Below are 19801 nucleotides of genomic sequence, written 5' to 3' on the forward strand. Positions count from 1 at the left end.
CCCCCCCCCCCCCCCCCCCCCCAGTAGAAACTAACCTGCTTTTAACAGAAAACTATTTTCTCCCTTCTGTTCTCTGCTGCTTTCTTCACACCGTGTTCTAACTTGTAGAACAATTAGGCAGTAGTCCTACAAACATCCTCATTCACAATACAACTGTGGATTAGGTTTCAAGCACTGATTATTCTGTACTTTGGCTGATGTGGGACAATTGGGGGTGGGAAATTGTACGTTGCCATTTAACTAAAAATTACTGTAATGTGTGCAGAGAGAGGCAGGTTTAAGGTGGTACAAACAACTTAATTTTTTTTGAATGCTTAATTTCATAACATACATTTTTTAAAATAAAGCATGTAGTATAATTTTAGAGGTGCACCCATATATCGGCGCCATATTTGATTGGCACCAGTTAAAAGGAAAATTAACGTTATCAGCCTTTTTGGCTGGTGTAGCTGATAATATACTGACAAATACAATACACCTTCTGTCCAGGGCCCCTGGACACCATGTTCTTGTCTGCAGCTGCATGCATAAATGTGGCTAGGAATGCAGCTGGGCAGTGTGGAGAGCAGCACCCTTCAGATAAGTCTGTGGGGGGGGAGGCATGGGCAGATTGAGGCCCCCACGGTAAGGGGCTGGAGCCGTGGCAGGGTTGTGAATGGGACCTCGGGGGAGCAGGATGGAGATGCAGGCAGCTTGTCCAGGGGATTAGCGTCCCAGTGCTTTAAAAATGTTGGTGGGGCACTTGAACTAAAGGTCATTTAATGAGTTCAAGCACCCCCGCCATCATTTTTTAAACACTAGGATGCTTTTAAGTGCGGTGAAGTGCACTGCCCACTGTGGGTTCAGGGCTCTTCGCCCTACTTCCTTTACCTTGGGAGCATTGTGCTGGCTGTGCACCCTCTGGCAGCAGTGGTGATGGTGAGCTGTGCCTCCAGCTGTTGGACAGGCAGGGGACATGGCGCAGCCTGTGTGGCTCTCAGCACAAAGGCAGCAGGGCGAAGAGCCCTGAGCTCACAACGGGCAGCCCACCTCAGCTTCCACCCTGCTTGGATGTGGCACTTGAAGTAAATTTAATTCAAACACCCCCGCTGCCATTTTTAAGCACCAGGACACTGATCTTATGGATGAGCCACCTGCAGCTCCAGCCCACTCCCTGACTCCGGGGGCCTCGATCCTCCCCCTCCACAGACTTACCTGAGAATGGTTGGATCTTCAAGGAGATTCTAGCTTATCCTCCCAAAGAGGTTCTGTGTTCCCAGTAAAGCATTTTCAACTGCTTTTTTGGCTACAGCATTGGCTTGTTTTTAAGTTCAGAGTGTTCATATTAATTTACTATTTTTGGATGCTGCCAACATTTATCCTGAGAAATAGAAACAACTAAAGGAAAACTGGAGAATTTCAGCATTACCAGACAATTCAAAAAAGAATTGAGAGGCAACAGAAATATATCTTTCTGTCCCTTAACACTCCTTGTTAAATTTCAAACAGTTAAACTATTTAGGTGTTACAAAGGGGTTGCAATCTCTAAAAAGATGGTAAGAATCTCATGACGGAAAGTGTTGTCGACCTAAATATAGGGATTGCTACAATCTCCCTTTGTCAAGAAGTTGCACATATTATATATGGTGGAGTGAGTTTTGGCATGTGTTCCTAGTAGCCTTATTCCCCGAACTGATCATCCCAAAGCATTGCCAACAAATCCTTTCTTTTGCCATCGCATGCTATGAAAGGTGTTGTCATTTTACAGGGGAAAATAGGTTTTTGTTTTTGTGGGGTTTTTGCATGTGTACCTGCAAACCCAGGATATTCAAGTGCTATAAGTTGAACTTAATTGGCTGTGAAAGGAGAGACTTTATTTTAGAAACCTCTAAACTAGCTTGTTTGTAGATCATACTGTAGTGTTAAAGCTCTGGGATTTGTGTGCTACTTTCTTGAAACAAGTACCATCTTATTGAAGAACAGGGTACCTACCTAGCACTCCCATTGGATTGCAGCTTTTAAACTTGTTGCTTCATTAAATCGTACTGTAAATGGTTGTACTTTTGGGACTGAGTACAGCTGGCCATTGGCCCAAAGTGGGGGTTTTTAAAGCCATTCCATGTTATGTTTTAAATAGTGCTTTTGAAGGTAGTTCAGAGGTTTGGAATGCTGGAAGTAATTCTGATGGAGTGGCTTAGAGAGCACAATGCAAGGGAGGCAATCAAAGGTGCAACTTAAATCACAGTCATCACTTAGTACTTCAGTCTATGAAAAGGATTTAATTACTGCATATGTGGTTATATAAATCTGTACATAAACACGATCACGTGCTCCCTTGAACACTTGTGTGCTTTAGTGTAGTAATGTTTCAGAATGTGGCAAAGCTACTTTGAAGAAACTACTTGGTTCTGTGTATTCATCTCTGAAAACACAGTTTTCAAAAGATTGATTCACTTCAGTCCAAAGACATGAGGTACATTAAGTTGGGTAGTCACAAGCATCCTCCCTCAATCCCCCCCTCAAAAAAAAACAAACCCCCCCTTGTTTAAGTCCCATACTGTAGAAGAGTTTTTGTATGAATTTTTATCATGCTGTAGGAGCATAATAAATGCAGCATATTCTCCTGTATATTTTATAGGCTTTGCCATGGATAATTATATGGATATTTTAAGTTAATAGTATATGAAATTTATTTTAAATGTAGTTTGTTACTATTACTAACTTTGTTTTATATATTAGATTTAAATCATTGGCAGCATAGCTGAATAGTAGGCCTGTGTGAAGCAGCTAGTATTCGCTTTGGATTCGGGTGATTTGATGATTCGGTGATTTTGAATTGCTGTCCTGAATTGTTTTGGCCAATTTTCTGATTCAAATCAGCCAGGACCATCCCCCGCCTGCTCTCCCAGCTCCAGCAATGGCTGTCCTCCCCACCCCAACTCCTGGCACTTTGTGGGGGAGAGAAACCTCTCCCCCACTCACTGGGTGCTGCTGGGCAGGGGGGCAATCCCCACTGCCACCTACTGCCCCATGCTACATGGGAGGCTCTATGCAAGCTCCCTGCCCCGCCCACCACAGTTCCAGCCCTTTTTGGGGGGGGGGGGAGCCAAAGAAAAACTCCAAACTCGCTGGTTCTGCTGGCGGGGGGGCAATCTCTGCTGGGCTCTGCACAAGCACCCCGAAGCCCTGAGGCTGCTGCAGGAGTGGAGAGTCCCAGAGGTTTACTTTTTTTTTTTTTTTCTTAAAGGGCCAGAGTTGGCTTGGGCAGGGCTGGGGGAGCGAGGTGGGGGGGAGGTTGGAGGGCTTGTGACAGTCTCCCATGCAGTGGGGGGTAGCGGGGATTGCCTCCCTGCCTGGCAGCACCTGGTGAGTAGGGGCTGTTTTTTTTTTTTAAAGCCCTGGAAGCTGGGGTGGGCAGGGCAGCCATGCGGGAATGTGGTGCTGGGGGAGCAGGTTGGGCTTGGGGCCTGGCAGGGGTGTGTCCCCTCCCCTGCCCCTAGTACTTACCAGCCTCTAGTTTGGCTGTAGCTTTCAGGGGCTGCCTGAATCATCAAAGCTCTTTGAATCTTTTCTGAAGATTTGGAGAGCTTTGAATTGATTTGGACCTTTTTCTTGGTCCCCTGACTTGATTCAGATTCAGCCACTGAGTTGGGCTGAATCTCCTCCAAATTGAGTCGCCACCCAAAGCTTTGCACAGCCCTACTGAATAGGGTGCATTTTAAAGTAAGCAAGAATCACATTTGACAACTGTGAACTGTGCTTCTAGTAAGGTATCAGCACACTTCAACTAAAGCAGGATCTTGGTACTCAGGGGTTTTCTTAGTCAGATGGGAGATTTTAAGGGGCAGGATTGTGGTTTCATTTCCTGGATATAGCTTGAATAAAAGCTGATGCTAACCAATATTGCTGATTGATTGATTTTGTTTTGTTTTGTTTTTGTTTTTTCTTTTTCAGGCTGCTGAACAAAAAACCAAAGGTAATTAATAACTCTTATCTTGCCATTACCTATCTGATATGTGTATCTAGAATGCACTTCTGTTGTTGTTTTTTTGGATTTTTTATATGCATAAACTCAGTACTGGGGCTAGAAGATTTTTATAGTGTTATTCTGCAGATGTTTTTTTTCCTGGAGGGTGTAGGGAAGTACACTTCTAGTATTGCTGCTGGCAGATGATTGCAAGGGGGGTGGGGGGGAGGCTGTTTCACTATTTAAATGAATCTATCCTGTGCTTTAGATTTTACCATTATCAAACAAAATCCCAGCATAGAAACTCATTTAAAACTATATAACAAGATGTGCTCAACGTTGAGGTAGATATCACTTTCTTTCTAATTTCTAGAGGTTATTTCTTTAATTAAAATGCATTTGTCTAATTTTAAATCTCATGCATTGTAAGACATTAACTAGGAAAAGTGCTTTAAAGTCAGTTCCTAGGTGTATCGCCTCAATTGCTTTGAAGGATATGCATTTTTTTACTTTAAGAATATAATTTTTGTAGAATTCAGCACTTCGGGTATTGTACCTCCCTGGTGAAAGAACTTCCAAGATTTCTTGGAAGAGGTTAGCAAAAAGAGCTGACTTCTTACTGATATGCTCACAAGCTAGGACCCCTACCTGCTGCATTTGGAACCTTCTAGCTTAATACACGAGTGGGCAAAATGCGGCCAGACCATTCTATCTGGCCTGTGCGGCCCCTAAAAAATTTAGAAAATTAATATTTATCTGCCCCTGGCTGCCTGTCATGCAGCCCTCAATGACTTGCCAAAACTCAGTAAGCGGCCCTCCGCCCAAAATAATTGCCCTCCCTAATGCCTTCAGGACTGCTCCTCAGTGGAGGAGGAGCATCTTTTAAACGCTCTTGGCTGATCAGCTTACTTAAGGTATGTCTTCTACATTGTGATTGCTGCTGTGACTTCAGTTTAATGTTGGAAACCACCTAAGCTAGTTTTGAACTAACTAGCTTGGATACCAGTAGCAGCCCAGTGTTCAATGTGTACAGGTTGCGCAAGTGTACAGTCTGTTTTGTCTGAATTACAGTCCAGGCGTGAGCTGTCACAGCTCAGTACTTGGGCTGGTAAGTTTAAGTGAGTTCAGGTAGTGACTCCAGTGTACCCATTCTCTTTGTAGCTATGGTTCTTCAACTTTTTTGTACCAGGATCCATTTGTAAATGTCAATGGCCTGTCCCAACCCAGTGACCCTCACTCCTGACCCACTGACCCCAGGTTCCCCCACCTTTTAGCCTGTAGCAGCTTAACTTACTTACAGTTGGGCCAGGAACACTGATAGTCATTGCAAGGGAATGTCTGTTCTATGGCCCAGGGTTTCTGTTGTGTACAGAATATCAGCACTGAAATCAGTCTGCATACTTTCATCTTACTAACTCAGAAGTTCATTTGTTCACGTTTAAGTGTTCTTGCAAATAATAGAAATGTGTTTGGTCTGCTCCTCTAATTTTTAGTTTGTCATGCTCAGTGAAGACTCACTGGAAAGAAGAAAGAAAGATCACTTAAGATCTTTGGATAATGTCCATATAGGAAAATAACATTGTCGTGCTGAATGCTTGCTAAATCTTCTGTCTGGCTCTTGGGTTTATTGTGTTGGTGTCAGCTATCTGCTGGTGTTGTGCAAAGCACTTGTGCATCATAGATAGTACCTCATTACTTTCCTCAGGAGACTGACAGGGTAATACAAGATTGGTGCAGTGTGTTTTGAATTTTTTTTAAACCTAAGTGCATGTTTGCTTCAACTGAGAGTGCATGACTGGGTTGCTGCATATGTGGGTCTTACACTGGAGAATCCTGTGTCCTCTTTGAAGCCGAGAGCTCCATCCTGAACCCAATCCATGGGGCTCTCTTCCTGTACTTAATCAATGATAGTGACTGCCAGAACCTTGGATAAGATGCCATTTCTCCATTAGATGGCTAACACTGCTGGGAAAGAACCAGCTGTTCTCCCAAGTCCCCATTGTCAAGACCCCTGACGTCATCCAGAATGGGGTATTTTAAATTTTTAAGTTCCTCATAAGCTTGAGTTCTAATGCACTTTTTATTAAGACTTAGTCCCCTGTCCCATGGCATCTTTCTTCAGTAGGCTCGTTGCAGATTTTGCATTGATACCTCTGGAGACATTAGTGATTACAGACCCCTTTTGATCACAACATTGATTGTGGTCACTTTGTGAGGGATATTATGAATAAAATGACAGATTCTGATGTTTTGAGCCGGTGTATGTTGAAATGTGCTGCTTTTTTTTTTCCCTCCACGATCAGTTTTGGGTTTAACAGCTTTTACAAGTCTTCCAGCAGTTTGGGGCAGCATTAATGTAGGTGAGCGAATGAGAAAGAAAACTAACAACTGAGCAGTAGGTTTTGGTGGGCCACAAAAGGTGCCTCAAAATAAAGGAAGTGATCAAGGTAAAGAAATTAGGCAGGTGCAGAGTTGCATCTATCTCAGATCTGAAGAGATGCTTGTATGCCATATATTCCAGGAACCCTTAGAACTAGACAGAAGACAGTTGGAATGGTGGGAACAAAGAGAATCTTGAAAACACAATTTTATTTGGATAAAGAGGATGGGTTAGAACAGGGGTGTCAAACATGAGGCCCACGGAGTTGCATGATCTAGCCCATGGGTCCCTGGACCTGACCCCATGTACTATGTAGGTTGCATGTGGGCCCCAGTCTCGCGTGTTGTATGGAGTGTGCAGGCTGGACCTGATGCTGTACATGCCACAAGGTCAGTCTGGGGTGCACAGGGCATGCAGCACCTGCACTGAACCAGCACTGTATACTGGCTCCCCTGAATCAGCCCATGCCAGATTCAACATACGCTGGGCTGGTGGGATGCTGCATGTAGTGTGCACCGCCCCCCCCCATATTGGCCCCTTGTGCTGCATGCGCAGTCAGTCCAGCCCAAATTAGAACAATCCAACATAAAACATCAAAGAATCTGTCTTGGTTCATATAATGACATTAATCATTATGGTATTAGAAGAACTTTATATTTATTACAGCTGTATATCCTGTATTCTAGAAAATAGAAGAGAGATTGTTGAATTGCTGTAGTTAACCCATATGTTAGACTGTATGTATTCAAATAACTCTTGCTAGATAGTTCTTCCTGTATTCTCCATACATTATTTCCCATTGGATGCATCCTGTGCCAGCACCATCTGTTTATTTTGGCACTTCCAAAAACTTTTCCATTTTGTTATAGAAGCTCTTACTTGTAAAAGCCCATATTAACACCTTCTTTTAATTTCTGTGATAGGAGTAGGTCAAGTAAGGGAATAGATTCAGACTGTTATCTGCAAAGACAGGGCTATTCTGTACCTCTTGCTATAAAGCTGCTTGACCTGATGGGAAGAGAAAAGTGTGGTGAGTAAGTAGGCTCCTTTTCTCCCTGTCAAAGTAAAGAGTTAGCCATGGTAGTGTGAAGTCAGGCAGAAGGTAAGGCTGAGTGGTACTTTGGAGACCTGACCAATTCAGAGATGAGCTTTTGTAAATAATAGCAGCTTACTCGTGTGTGTGTGTGTGTGTGTGTGTGTGTGCGCGCGCGCGCATACAGAACAGTATAGCTCCTTAAATTTTTACTAGTTGAGACCACATGCCAGAGGTGGTTTTGGAGCTGGGGGGAAGGTCTGTGTGTGCTTGGTTTTGAGACGGACCAGACCATGAAGTTGTATTTCTGTTTTTGAGAAACTACATTTTCCCTTTTAATCTTTGCTCTTTAGAGAGCAAGCTACTAGCTTACATGTTTTGGTCCATAAGGAATGCTTGACCTCAGTCTGTTGTTGTGTGGCTTTAGGAACAAGAGCTGTTGTCAAGCTTTTACTTCCTAATTTTCCAAACAGACCAATGTCCTGCTGGAAAGTGAGTGTAACTCCAGGATGTCACCCTCAAACTTGTATCTGGGGCAGGATGTTATGTGCTCCATGGTTTGGTCAGGGTTTCCACAGTTGCGGCCAGGCAAAGTGTTTAGGCGCCACTTTGTACATCAGGTGGCCGCACCGGCCATGCCCAGTGCGTATCCTGTTAAAGATTGTCCACATGCTCCATGGAAGGTTGAAGTCCATTGTTGCGTCAGAGACTAGGTATTTATTTGGGAAAGTATTTTCTACCCCAGCTTTCCTCCAAGATTCTTCAGTATTGTGGTATAGGAGGTGCTCGGTTCGTGTCCAGAATTTTTTATGAAATTATATAATGAGTAGGGAGATTTTGAGGGTCTTGGTAGATGGGGAAGGTCCAGGTTACAAGTGATACACATTATTTATCTGTATGTTGCTAAATCCCGTCGAATTGAGGGAGGAGTAATGTTTGAAAGTGCTGGTAGCCTCTATAGTACACTAGAGTTGATATCATAAAATTCCAAAAATAGTCCTCATTACTGAGTAGAGTTGTCAGTGAGTTTTGAATACTAACTTGAGACCCAGACAGGTGCACAGTACTCAGCTGTTGAGAGAACCAGGGCTACAGCAGAAGTGAGGAGCATGGTGGCTTTTGCATTCCAGCTTGTGCTGGTGAGCTTTTGGATGATGTTCACTTGTGCCTTTGTTTTTATGGCAGTCTTTCAGAAGTGATGACGACAAGTTAGAGGAGTAGTCAAGGGTCTCCACAAGGTAAGTAAGAGTTGGGTCATGAAACACTTATTCTACACCAAAGGTGTCATTGAGGGTGTTATGTGCCTTGCAATTTGTTGAGATGGAATGTGGAGATGATGGACTTGGTTGCATTTGGTCATGGTCTCTGCTAATGGAAGTATTCAGCCATTATTGATGCATCAGAGTTCAGTGTGGCTTCAGTATCCTGAAAAGGCTTTGCCTGTGGTGGTCAAAGTGATATCTACATCAATGATAAATTTCCACAGTGATTTGAGTAGGACGTATCACTTACGTGGATGTTAAAAAGCATCCGTGTCAGAACACTACTGTGTGGGAAGCCATTGTTGAGTATTCTTGGAGTGCTGACCTTGGCTCATAGATAGACCGTCATCCTTGTGTTACTCATCAAAGTTCACAGCAGCTGGAGTAATTTGGCACATGGTGGTGGCAGCAGCAGGGACAGTCTGTTTCCACATAGTATCATAGGCCGAGGAAAGATCTGTGAAGGTCGCCCCGGTCTTGAGCTCGTGGTGAAAATCAGCCTAGATGTTTGTAGTGATGGCAAGTACTTGTTCACAGCAGCTACAATGGGGTCTAAAGCCAGCTTGTTCTTGGGGGAGGAATAGGTTGATGATAGGCCTGATTACTGTAGGTAATGCAGAGCAGAGAGATGGGCCTGTAGCTCCTAGGGTCATGTACTGGCTTTCCTAGTTTTGGTAGGTCTGTCACCGTTGCCTCGCTCCAGATTTGTGGAATATGGCTGTCCACCATCCCAGCTGAAAAGAGAGCCAAAAGCCACAGTTTTGCTGATGGGCCAAGATGGTGTAAGAGTTCTTGTGGAATACTATCTTTCCCAGCAAGCTTTTAGTTTCCTTGATTTTGAAGAATTCACTTCACAGATTGCTACAGAACTTGGATTCTCCACTCCGGGTACTTTTGTCTTCTCTGTAAACGCATGAGAGCCCTAGGTGATTTCAACTGCAAAGGCATACTCGTACCTATAAACTTTGTCCAGAATCATTTTGGATGCTGTAGTTTAAAAAAACAAAACAACCCCTCCCCTCTCCCCCTACATAAGCTTTCTGATGCGTCCACTGAACAGTAAACCTAGGGTTTTGCAATGGTTATGGGGCTGGTATATAATTACCATATTGTGCTGATTTGGTCAACTTTGCATTTTAAATTAAGCCTGTGTGTTCAGGTTCAGTTTTAGGAAAAACAGCTCAGTGAATACAAGTCAGTAGCTGCAGGTGGTTTTAAGTGCTATTGTAGCTGCAAAAACCTGTAAGAATCAAATGATCAAGGAAAGGACCTTTAAATAATTAAATGCGCTAAAAATACTAGAGCAAGAGCCCCACTGAACAAAATAAGGTAAGAGGTCAACTCTTAAGCTGAGTGTGAGTCACTTAGAGTTTGTTTGGAGGGAAAAATAGGTCAACCTATAATTGGAGCAATGCAGTAAGTAATACTAAGTGAATTGGTTTTGTGCATCTGTACCTTGATGAAAGTGTGTCTCGTTCGACTCTTGGGGGTTTTTTTGTTTTAGTTGCCTGTATTGAATAAGTATTACAACTTAGTCCTTTCAAATTGTTCATAGTTGCTGTTGCATGTTGTCTTTCCATATCAGAAATGAAAAATGTATGTTCCCCAGTAGCTGTACTTTCAGGCACAGTAGTAGATATTCTTAGTAATATGTTGATAGTGTGAGAGATTATTAGCTAGTCTAAGTCAGTTTCTTGATGGGATATGAGGCTTTTTGCTTTTCTTGAGATATGAGGGCCATTACTAGGTAATTATGACAAGAGACATCTACTGAAGTAATTGTTGATCCAGCAGTTATTCATAGCTTCTTGAACTAGTTATAACAGGCAAGTTTATTTTAGGTTCCAAATATACCATAAATTGTATCTATAGCAAGTAGGATGGTGAAATCTGCCAGTGGTGGTGTTTGTGGAAGAGATGTGGCATTGAAAAAATCTAGCTTTCATCTTCTTGTTTGCTTTACTTTTGCCAATTGGGTCATCTTTCCTCATTTTGATTCCAGCCTTGTAATCTGCCCATATTGCTGTTACTAACAAGGTCGTCGATAGCAGTGTACTGAAAGCCTGTCAACCCTTGCCCTGGAAACCTGGTTAAAGAATGTCAAATAATTGAAACTCATCTAAATTTCCAGATGTTGCATCACTTGTCATGTAAAACCTGTGCATACAGTTGGTGCAAATGATAGTTTTTGTGATGTGGCGGCTTCGTGATCTTGGGTAACTTTAACCTAAGGGTTTTTCATTTGCTGCTGCCCCCTGGCATTTAGACAGCCTTTGCAAGTTCTGACTTTCTGGAATCAAGTCTAGGTGGTGTTTCTACTAAGACACTTAGAGTGACAGAACAGGGAAAACTATCCCTTTTATTGGAGGTGGGAGGTAGAAAAAGTCTGAGCCAGGTAATACCTTTAGTCTTTGGCTTCATTGCATTCTGTGTGTCCTGTACTTCACCCTAATTGCAAACTGGCCTTTTTCGGGGGTAAGAGCACAGCTCTAAACTGGTAGGGCACTTTTATGCGCATACTTTTCTGTCCTGTGATGCACTGGAGATCTGCCACTTTGGAGCAAACTTGATTGATTGAGTCTGCTCCACACACAAGCTGAGGCAAACTGTGCTGTGCCACATACAGTCGCATAAATGGCAAAATGTGCATCAGCATGCAGAAAATGGTGGTGGTATGCTTTTGAACAAAAGCACCTCTGTTTTAGTTCAAAAGTGCACCGCCGCCATTTTCTCAGCACTGAGGTGTATTTCACTGCTTATACTACTGCAAGCGTTGCAGCACTGGGCGCTTTAAAAGCGCCTGGCACTGCAGTGCTTGCATGTATAAAAATGCCCATAGGTGCCACTATCTTGCAGTTGTCCCTTTCACAGCATCTGAGCTTATTTATGTGAACTGTGTTCCTCTTACTTAAGTTTTTAAGAAAATGTTTTTTGTATGAAAACAGGTTCTTTGGGCTTAGAGATCTGAAGAATAAACAGCGAGAGTTTAAGCTTGTAAAAAGTCTAAGCTGGGGTGGGCAAAATGTGGTCCGAGGGCCGGATGTGGCTTGCCAGGCCATTCTATCCAACCCGTGGGGCCCCTAAAAAATTTAGAAAATTACTGTTAATCTGCCCTGGGCTGCCTGTCATGTGGCCCTCAATGGCTTGCCAAACTCAGTAAGCAGCCCTGTGCCCAATATAATTGCCTGTCCCTGGTCTAAGCTCATATGAAGCAAAAATTGCTTGTAATGTTATAGACTTAAGTTGTATCTAACTGGAATACTTTGAATTTCTGTAAGGTATCCAGTGTTTTGTCTCCATCAGCTTTGTGCACTCTGAAAGGTTTTGCTGTTCTGTGGCAAAGGTTTTACTGTTGTAGTCCAAATGTGAGAAATCATCAGGAAAAAAGTGAAAATGGTCTAGTAGTACTTTTTTTTAACTGTTGACTTCATTATCTCTGCCCCCTTCTACTGGATTCTTGATGCTGTTTTATTTTATATAGAAACTAGCAAAATTTTTAAATATATAGCATCTTTAAAGCTCATTTTGTGGATGAGATCTAGGGGGTTCATGCCCCTTAGCATGTTCTCTCTCATGAAATTGAAGGATGTCAGTACTTCAGATAGAGTAACAAAAAGACTTTAAAAATTAGGGTTAGATCACTTTTTTGGTGGGGGGGTGGGGGTACAGTAAGTTTGTACTGTAGCTTTTGTCTGCGTGTCGTACTGGATTCAGTGGAGTATGGAGGTCTAGAAGCTTCTTATACTGTCAAGGCAGAAATCAATAAATAAATTTAGCATTTATGTTGTGCCTGGTTTAGAGTATATGTCTGTCCCCAAAAGTCTGTTTTATAAGAGGCAAGAGTTCATATGGCAATCCTGAGAGAGAGTAGTGGGTTAGAAACTAGAAACTAAAGAACTATCCAATTAGTTTTAGGCTGGTATTTCCAAAATGGCCTTTGGCTGGCATCAAAATCCCATTGAAATTCACTGATGATTAGATTTGCAACTTTTCGGCCTTCTCTGAAAACGTACTGTAAGGGGGTATTTTTGGTTTTTGTTCTTGTTTCTTTTTATGGCATGACTGCATGTAAAGAGTTAACTTTGGGTGAAGTGGAGAGAATTAGGAATATAACACCAAAGGAGTAAGTTGATTTTACTTTTTGAAGCAGCTCATCAGGAGCAACATGAGAAGTCTAATGGAGGTTTTCATCTGCTTCCCGGTAGAGAAACTATGAACAATTATACTCTTCACTGAAGGCATAAAACAGAGCTATGAACTACCTTCTGAACTGTAGAAACAGCTGAGCTAGAAAAAGTGTCCTCACATTGAGTAACAGGTCACAACTGGAAATATAAAGATAAGGAATTTAACTGATGTAGTCATCAGTATGGATATGTAATGAAGTAAACTGGGAAAAAAAAAAAGGAAATGTTATCTAGCTGCGATGTGTTTGGGACTGTGAAGTATAATCAGTAGGGGTGTGTGAAGCAGACTATACTCTATTCGGATTTGGGCCGATTCAAGGGATAGTGATTCTGTTTGCTGATTCAGATCACTGTCCCAACTTTCAATTCAGCCGAATCTGAAGATTTGATTTTCTGATTCGGCAAATCTGTGATTCAGCCACAGACACAGCTTTATATATATTTTTTCTACATATCTTGAGGTACCAGACTTGTGAACGCTGAGATGGTGGGGCAGATGCAGCATCCCACAGGAGTGTGTGTGTGGGGGCTGGGAATTGTGTGCTTGGTGGCGGACCCCGAAGTGGACTGGAAGTACTTGTGGTCCACTTCTGGGTCTGCTGCCGTGGGTGCTGGGGACCCCCCACGCTCCTGTGGGACACTCCATCTGCCCCACCATCTTGGCGTTCACAAGCCGTCTGGTACCTTTGGGTATGTAGAAAATGCATATAAAGCTGTGTCTGTGTCTGAATCGGCAGTTCTCTCCCAATTGAATAAAAGGTTTCAGATTTGATACGGAGAGATTAATGGGTTTCCTGATTCGATTTGCAGATTCAGCCACCGAATCAGGCCAAATCTCCTCCTTCAAATCGAATTAACAACCGAAGCTTCGCACAGCCCAAATAATCAGTTAGGAGGAAGTGAGAAACTTAGATGAGTATTATGTTCAAAACTTAAGTTAAAGATATATGTAATGTATGTATGTGGGAGAGGCAAGGATATTTTGGATAACTTTGCCTCTATCTTACCTCTCACACCTGTTTAACATCACTGCTATAGCATCGTGCCAACACTGTCGCATAATGGGTATACTGGTATATTATGATGGCAGTAAGTACTATGACTATAGTGTGAAGTGAATGCAGTAAGATAAAGGAACAAAGTAAAAAATTATCTAAATTGGACTGGAAGCTAGACTACACAGTGTACTGTTTTTAAGTAATCACAAGCAGAATGAAACACAAAATTGTACAAAAGATTAAGAGCAATGAGATTTTTAAAGTACATAAGAATTTAGAAGTCATTCAAGGAGGTAGGGCCTTTGGGAAATAGTTTGACACAAAAGAGATATTAAAGTTGTATGCATGAGAATTTGCATGGCATGCATTATGTTTGTTTTGGAAGAGATTACTGAAGGAAAGAATTTGTCCAGGAGAAGGTAAGAAGCGTGGCTGCACTGGACCAAGTGGGATATTTCTTTTGGTTTTGGAGAGCTGGGCTACTGATGGTGATAAACAGCTAAGTAATATGAAAGGTTCTAAGGTGAGATCCACTGACTTACTGGCATGGGGCTTCTTCACTGTCTCTGAATTATTCTGTGGTTCAGCAGGATAATGTAACCACTAAAAAAAAAAATTATGGGAGTTGGAAAGTGTAACACCTCCTTGAAGTACCTGTATTTATCTTACTAGAGTTTAAGACCAGAGTGCCAAAAGCTTTGCAAGCTTGTTTTTCAAGTACAGTTAGTCTTCCCCCACCCTGCCTTAGGAGCTCAGTTCCAGTCTTGACAGGAAGGCAAGCTCCAAACTAAACCCAAGTTGTACAACTTTCCTTACAGGAATCTCTTTAGTCTTTCAGTAGTATGGCCCTGACCCACACTCCTTCCAGGATCACTTGTCAGTCTTCACACAGCCTGCTTTTACCAGGTCCTGCTTCAGGTAGCGATGCTATATGTTTCTCAGAGTGGATGATCGCCTGGAAGAGATGGGACCAGCCTTCATAAAGACCAGCCTTCTGTTCTCAGCAACTTCTGTCTGGAGAGATTAATGGCTAATTAGAGCCATCTGGACCACCTCCTAGTTCTAGTTTCTTGGGGCAGTTCTCTACCTACAGCTGCTCAGAGGACTTGAGGGTTCTATGGTTTGGGTTTTTTATTTCCACACAGTTGCAGTTAATTATTACGCTTATCCCTAGGAAAGATGCTGTAAATGCTTGCTAGAGGCCAGCAAAAATCTTAACCCATCTAAAATGGTCAGTGTAGGCTGAAAGGAGCAAATTGGTCAGATTTTTTTTAAACAAATCGGAGGTAAGCATGGGTACTTTGGTTATGGTTTTACCTAAGTTTTGACATATTACTGCACAGAATATTCTGTTTTAAAACCTACCCAAACAGTGAATAGCAAGCGCTGACAGAGCAAAAAAAAGTAATTGTTGATGTAAAGATGACATGAAATTGGCTGCATACTTCATCATATACCATAACCAAGGGAACAATCCAAAGATTAGTTGGTACTCGGGAAAACTGAGTGATTACAGGGATATAAAGAAATGCTAAAAGCTACTGAGTGTGTGACAGATTTTTTGATTGGATGTCGTAAAACGTATTTGAACTGAATTTTGTGCACTGTGACACTATAGAGATGTGTAGGTAGTAGTAGATGTTGACTGGCTAAAGAGGCAAGTCCTTAAGAAATGCTTTAATGTAGCTGCCTGTGGTTTGTACATGACTCATCGGTGCGGGCTGCAAGCCTTGGGCGTAAACTAATAAAGTGACCCTTGCATATGAGTTGTTCTGTGGGGGAAACTGCAATATGGTGATTTTAAAAAACTTTCACTTTCTTTCCTGCATGTGTCATATGCTATTGTTAGCTGGTTGCTATGGTAGTGAGAACTTTTACACCAGTCTGTGGGGGCGGGGAAGGGAAGTGTAAAGTAATATATTACACAGCCAAAAACAAAGTATATGCAGTTGATGCACATCAGCTGACTTGGGGCCTTGCTTTTATACTAACTTATGTTCAGGTATTGGTGTGTGTTTTGAAAGGGACTCTACAGAGCTGTACAATGGGATAAGCTGTGCATGAGACTACTTTAATGTTACTTCCAGTCATTTGTTCCTTGTTAAAATCCTGGGCTAACAGACTTTATTAAAAGATTTTCTGATTCTGAACTGTATAAAGCTAAGATGTATTCTGTTAGTTTTGTAATACAAGTTGGAGACACAAACACATTCTTTCATGGAGTAGTTTGTAGCTGAATGTATAGCTTGCTCAGTTCTTTGTGTGCAGTTGTAACTTGTAAAATGACACCCGTTTCTGCATGCCCCGCCATGGCTGCGGCCTCAGGAAAGAGACTAGTAAGCCGAGAGTTTCCTGTGGGTGGGTGTATGGTGTGTTGTCAATTAAATATTGCACAGAGCCTCAAGTGCAGCTAAAATGTTTTCGTTTATGACATGGAGCACAAAACCCTTCCAAAATAAACATCCATTGCACCAGAGGAGGTGCTTTGAAAGATGTGACTGCTTCTGAAGTTATTGGTGCAGTGTTAGAAAGCACTCCATTAGACAATTTTAAGACTTAACCTCTATTCAAACAAGAACACAGCTTACTAAATCATCTGTACTGACAGCTGCCGCCTTCTCATCTATTCTGAGGCACTGGCTGTGAGTGGTTTATAGTAAGTTCAGTCTTTAATAAATATTCCATTGGCTTCTAGTACAGAGATACTGGAATAAAAAAAAGCTTTAAAGGGCTGATAAGTAGTTGGGAGTGTTCCTGAATTATTTGAAAAAAATGATTGGCTTTGTTTAATTGGAAGAGAGTACTGCAGACTTGGATGAGATGGGGAGTGAATGCACTTTTGTCACATTGTTATTGGGATTTCCCTTTGTGTTCAGTTAGTCCTAGTCTACACTCTGTTTTTCTGTAACTGCAGTCTCACCATTCTGTGCGCATTTGACAAATAGGTTTGTTCTTTTTTTCTGGTAAAGATTTTTAGTAATGCTATTCCGCTATTAACAGTTAAGTGTTTGGTACTCTGTAGAAAATAGCAGCCAGTAGGATTATAATGTACTTAATTAGTAGCTACGGGGAAGCCTTCAGGAACAGAAAATATGTATGTGAATGGAGTATAAATATTATGAGGCAAACCCACCCCCTTGCTTTAATACACAGCTTCTTTCTGAAGACAGTAGGTGATCAACTTCTCTCTACTGCTCTCCATTCACTATCCCAGTGGAAGTCATGCAGGCTTTTTATCTCGGTTAGGATTTGGAGGTGGGGTGTTAGCATGGTCAAACTAATGTGTGCTACGCTATTCAACTTAAAGCCTAAGCACCCTTTATTTGTTGTACTGGAAATCCTTCTAATACATACCTTAAAAAGAAAGAACACGCATCATTAAATAACATTGGGGTGAGTGTTACAAGAATCAGCTATTGAAACAATTTGTTTGTATGGATGTATATATGTATTCAGTTGTCTTTGGGTCTAAAGGTCTTGGGTCTTGCAGGTTAAAGTCGCATTTTATTTTGTAAAAACCTTTTATATACAAATAATGTAAGTAGATAGATTTATACATGTCAATTTTGGAGTTGGGGGAGGCTTGTAGATGCTTCTCTAACATCTACATGTTTAGCTTGTCAAAAGTTTGTTTTTTTTTTAAAGTGCATAGTCAGTGTTTTTTCAGAAGTTTTAAGCAGCATACAAAACTTCAATATTCAGTAGATTTTTTGATTGTCAGCTTGATTCTAGAATAAGGGAATGGAAAATGAATAGATTACAGAAAGTAAAAAGGAGGAGGAAGGGGGAGATGACCACAATTTCTCTGTTATTTATTAGAGAGCAAGTAATGAGGTAATTTAGCCCTGAATGAAAGAGCTGCTAAGTTGTACAGTTCAGCTTTCATGTCTTCAGAGTAAGAGAAGGCACATGAACAGTTAGCACAGAGTAGCTAATGTGCAATAAGTTGCCATCACCTTTTAATTAACTGCATGTTGTTCATTTGTCCATATCTGAAGGGGGTGAGGAATGCTTAACATTTTTGGAGATGGGCATCTATAGAATAATGAATATAAAATGTAGAGCCAGTGCAGTTTTACATAAAATGGCTTTTTTCTTTTTTTCTGCAAGTAGAACAATTCGGCTTGCTTCATAGGCATGTCTCAGTAATATGAAAAAAATGGGCCTTTGATTTGGCTTGTTTAGTCTTTCTAGATAGCTGGGCAGTGTTTTGACTCTAGCTTAGTTGGCTAACATTCCTGCCTGACAGTTTGTGCTTTTGTCTTTAAGCCTATAAAATATATATGAAAGATGGTGATGTCTTAAGTACCTAACTTTATGCATGGAGCAGAACAGTGATGTGTTTTATTGCAGATAATTAGTTGTGTGTTTCTCTAGTGTGGTCTTAAATGTGTGTGGTGGTTTTTAGACCCATTAGGTTTATGGTATGTCTCTGATGGACAGTATTTACTTAGTGACATTAAGAAATAACTGCAGATATGCATAATGAATGATTTCATGTTGCTGGTGAGAAACGAGTCTGTTTTCTGAATTAACCATGAATAGAATTGTATTTATTTTTAATTTACAATAGGTCTGAAACTCAGACACAGTCTTAGAACAAATCTTGGTTTTTTTGTTTTTGGTACAATATTTTCTTGAATACAAGGTGACCCCCCTCCAACCAGCCTGGGGTGTGGGGGGGGAAGCCCCTCATCTTATTATCACAGGCAAGGAAGCTTTATTAAATACACTATCAATCGTTAAACTGCTGCCAAAAACAGCATGTGCTCAGTACTGCAAGCCAACTATGAAGTTGATTTGAATGCAGTCGGCCAACACTGAGCATGCCTATAAAAGATGTGGCCCACATTGGGCAAGCCCACAAGGATAGGTCATCTTGCATTTGAATAAATATGGTAGTACAAATTATGCATGATATTTAGTCCAAAGACAAAAGGCTCATGATTTACCATAGTTCATTCAGCTGGGCCCCAGCTGAGTCAACAGCAAACAGCATTTCAAGCCATGGTGATCCCATAGCTCAGGGTTGCTCTGTGTGTGTGTACTTCAGATGCTCTTTCCTACCCCTGCTCCCCCCCCGCCAGAGTATGCATGTGCTAATTATTCCCCGCTCATGACTGCAATGAGGTGTTTTTGTCATGAATATTGGAATCCTCCAAAATTCATATGCAGATGAGGTGCAGGACAACCTGGTCTGACTCCACCTAATGGAGAGCAGGGCCACACTAATCATAATTAGGCTAAGAGAGGGAGCAACAGAGGGATTCTCGGTGAACTGTTTGGGGCCTTGTTTTGTGATGTTTGCCAGACATTTTAAGGCAGGTTAAAAAAAAAACAAAAAACCCAGGGATAATTGGAAAAGGGAAGGAAAGGTGCTGCTCAGTGGTGGGAGTGAAGAGGAAGTTGAAATGTATGCAGTAAAGTAGCTCACTATGACTTTAGAGTTGGAGTTGAGGGGGACTGGTGTACAGTGGCTGCTACCATACATCTTACTAGAAGATGGATAAACTAAGTGAATAGGTACTGTATGCAAATTGCTACAGCCTTGTGTAATTACAAGGTTATCGTTTTTAAATTTGCTTCTCACTTCCATGTGCTCAAGGAAAGCAGCCCATAAGGAGAGGAGAAAGGGGTTGCCAGAGGAAAAAGTGAAAGGGAAGCGGAGAACAAAGGGGTACTTGCTGGCCCCCCCACACCCCCCAAGACTATTTTTGTGCTGCAGCAGTTGGAGGGGGACAAATTCAAGGCATAACTCAAAAATAGATTCTGTACCTGGAAAATTGTAATAAAATTATAAATTTTCCATATCTAGAATCTCCGTAGTGGGGATTTACCCAACTGCCATATTTACTTGATAGTCTTTTATATTAAAGTAAATATGGTAATTGTTAATCAGTCTGTCTCAACTGATGTTAATTTCTTGTATCTATTAAGTCATCTTTGCATCGTATAGTGCAGTAATGTCCACCATAATGCCTGTTGGAAAGGTATT

The 19801-nt window shown here is 41.6% G+C and overlaps 1 protein-coding gene across 3 annotated transcripts in view; it reads left to right on the top strand.

Annotated features, from left to right (window-relative positions):
- TNRC6C (trinucleotide repeat containing 6C) overlaps positions 1–19801 on the top strand; it is a 228891-nt gene that overhangs the window by 50523 nt on the left and 158567 nt on the right. For all 3 annotated transcript variants that reach the window (XM_019502795.1, XM_019502800.1, XM_019502786.1), the window contains one exon: positions 3934–3955. In XM_019502795.1, coding sequence (XP_019358340.1) covers positions 3934–3955 — 22 coding nt within the window. The remainder of the gene's footprint in view (positions 1–3933; positions 3956–19801) is intronic.

The sequence above is a fragment of the Gavialis gangeticus genome, unplaced genomic scaffold (genome assembly GCF_001723915.1).
Source record: "Gavialis gangeticus isolate Ggan-Ray unplaced genomic scaffold, GavGan_comp1, whole genome shotgun sequence".
Taxonomy (NCBI): Eukaryota; Metazoa; Chordata; order Crocodylia; family Gavialidae; genus Gavialis; species Gavialis gangeticus.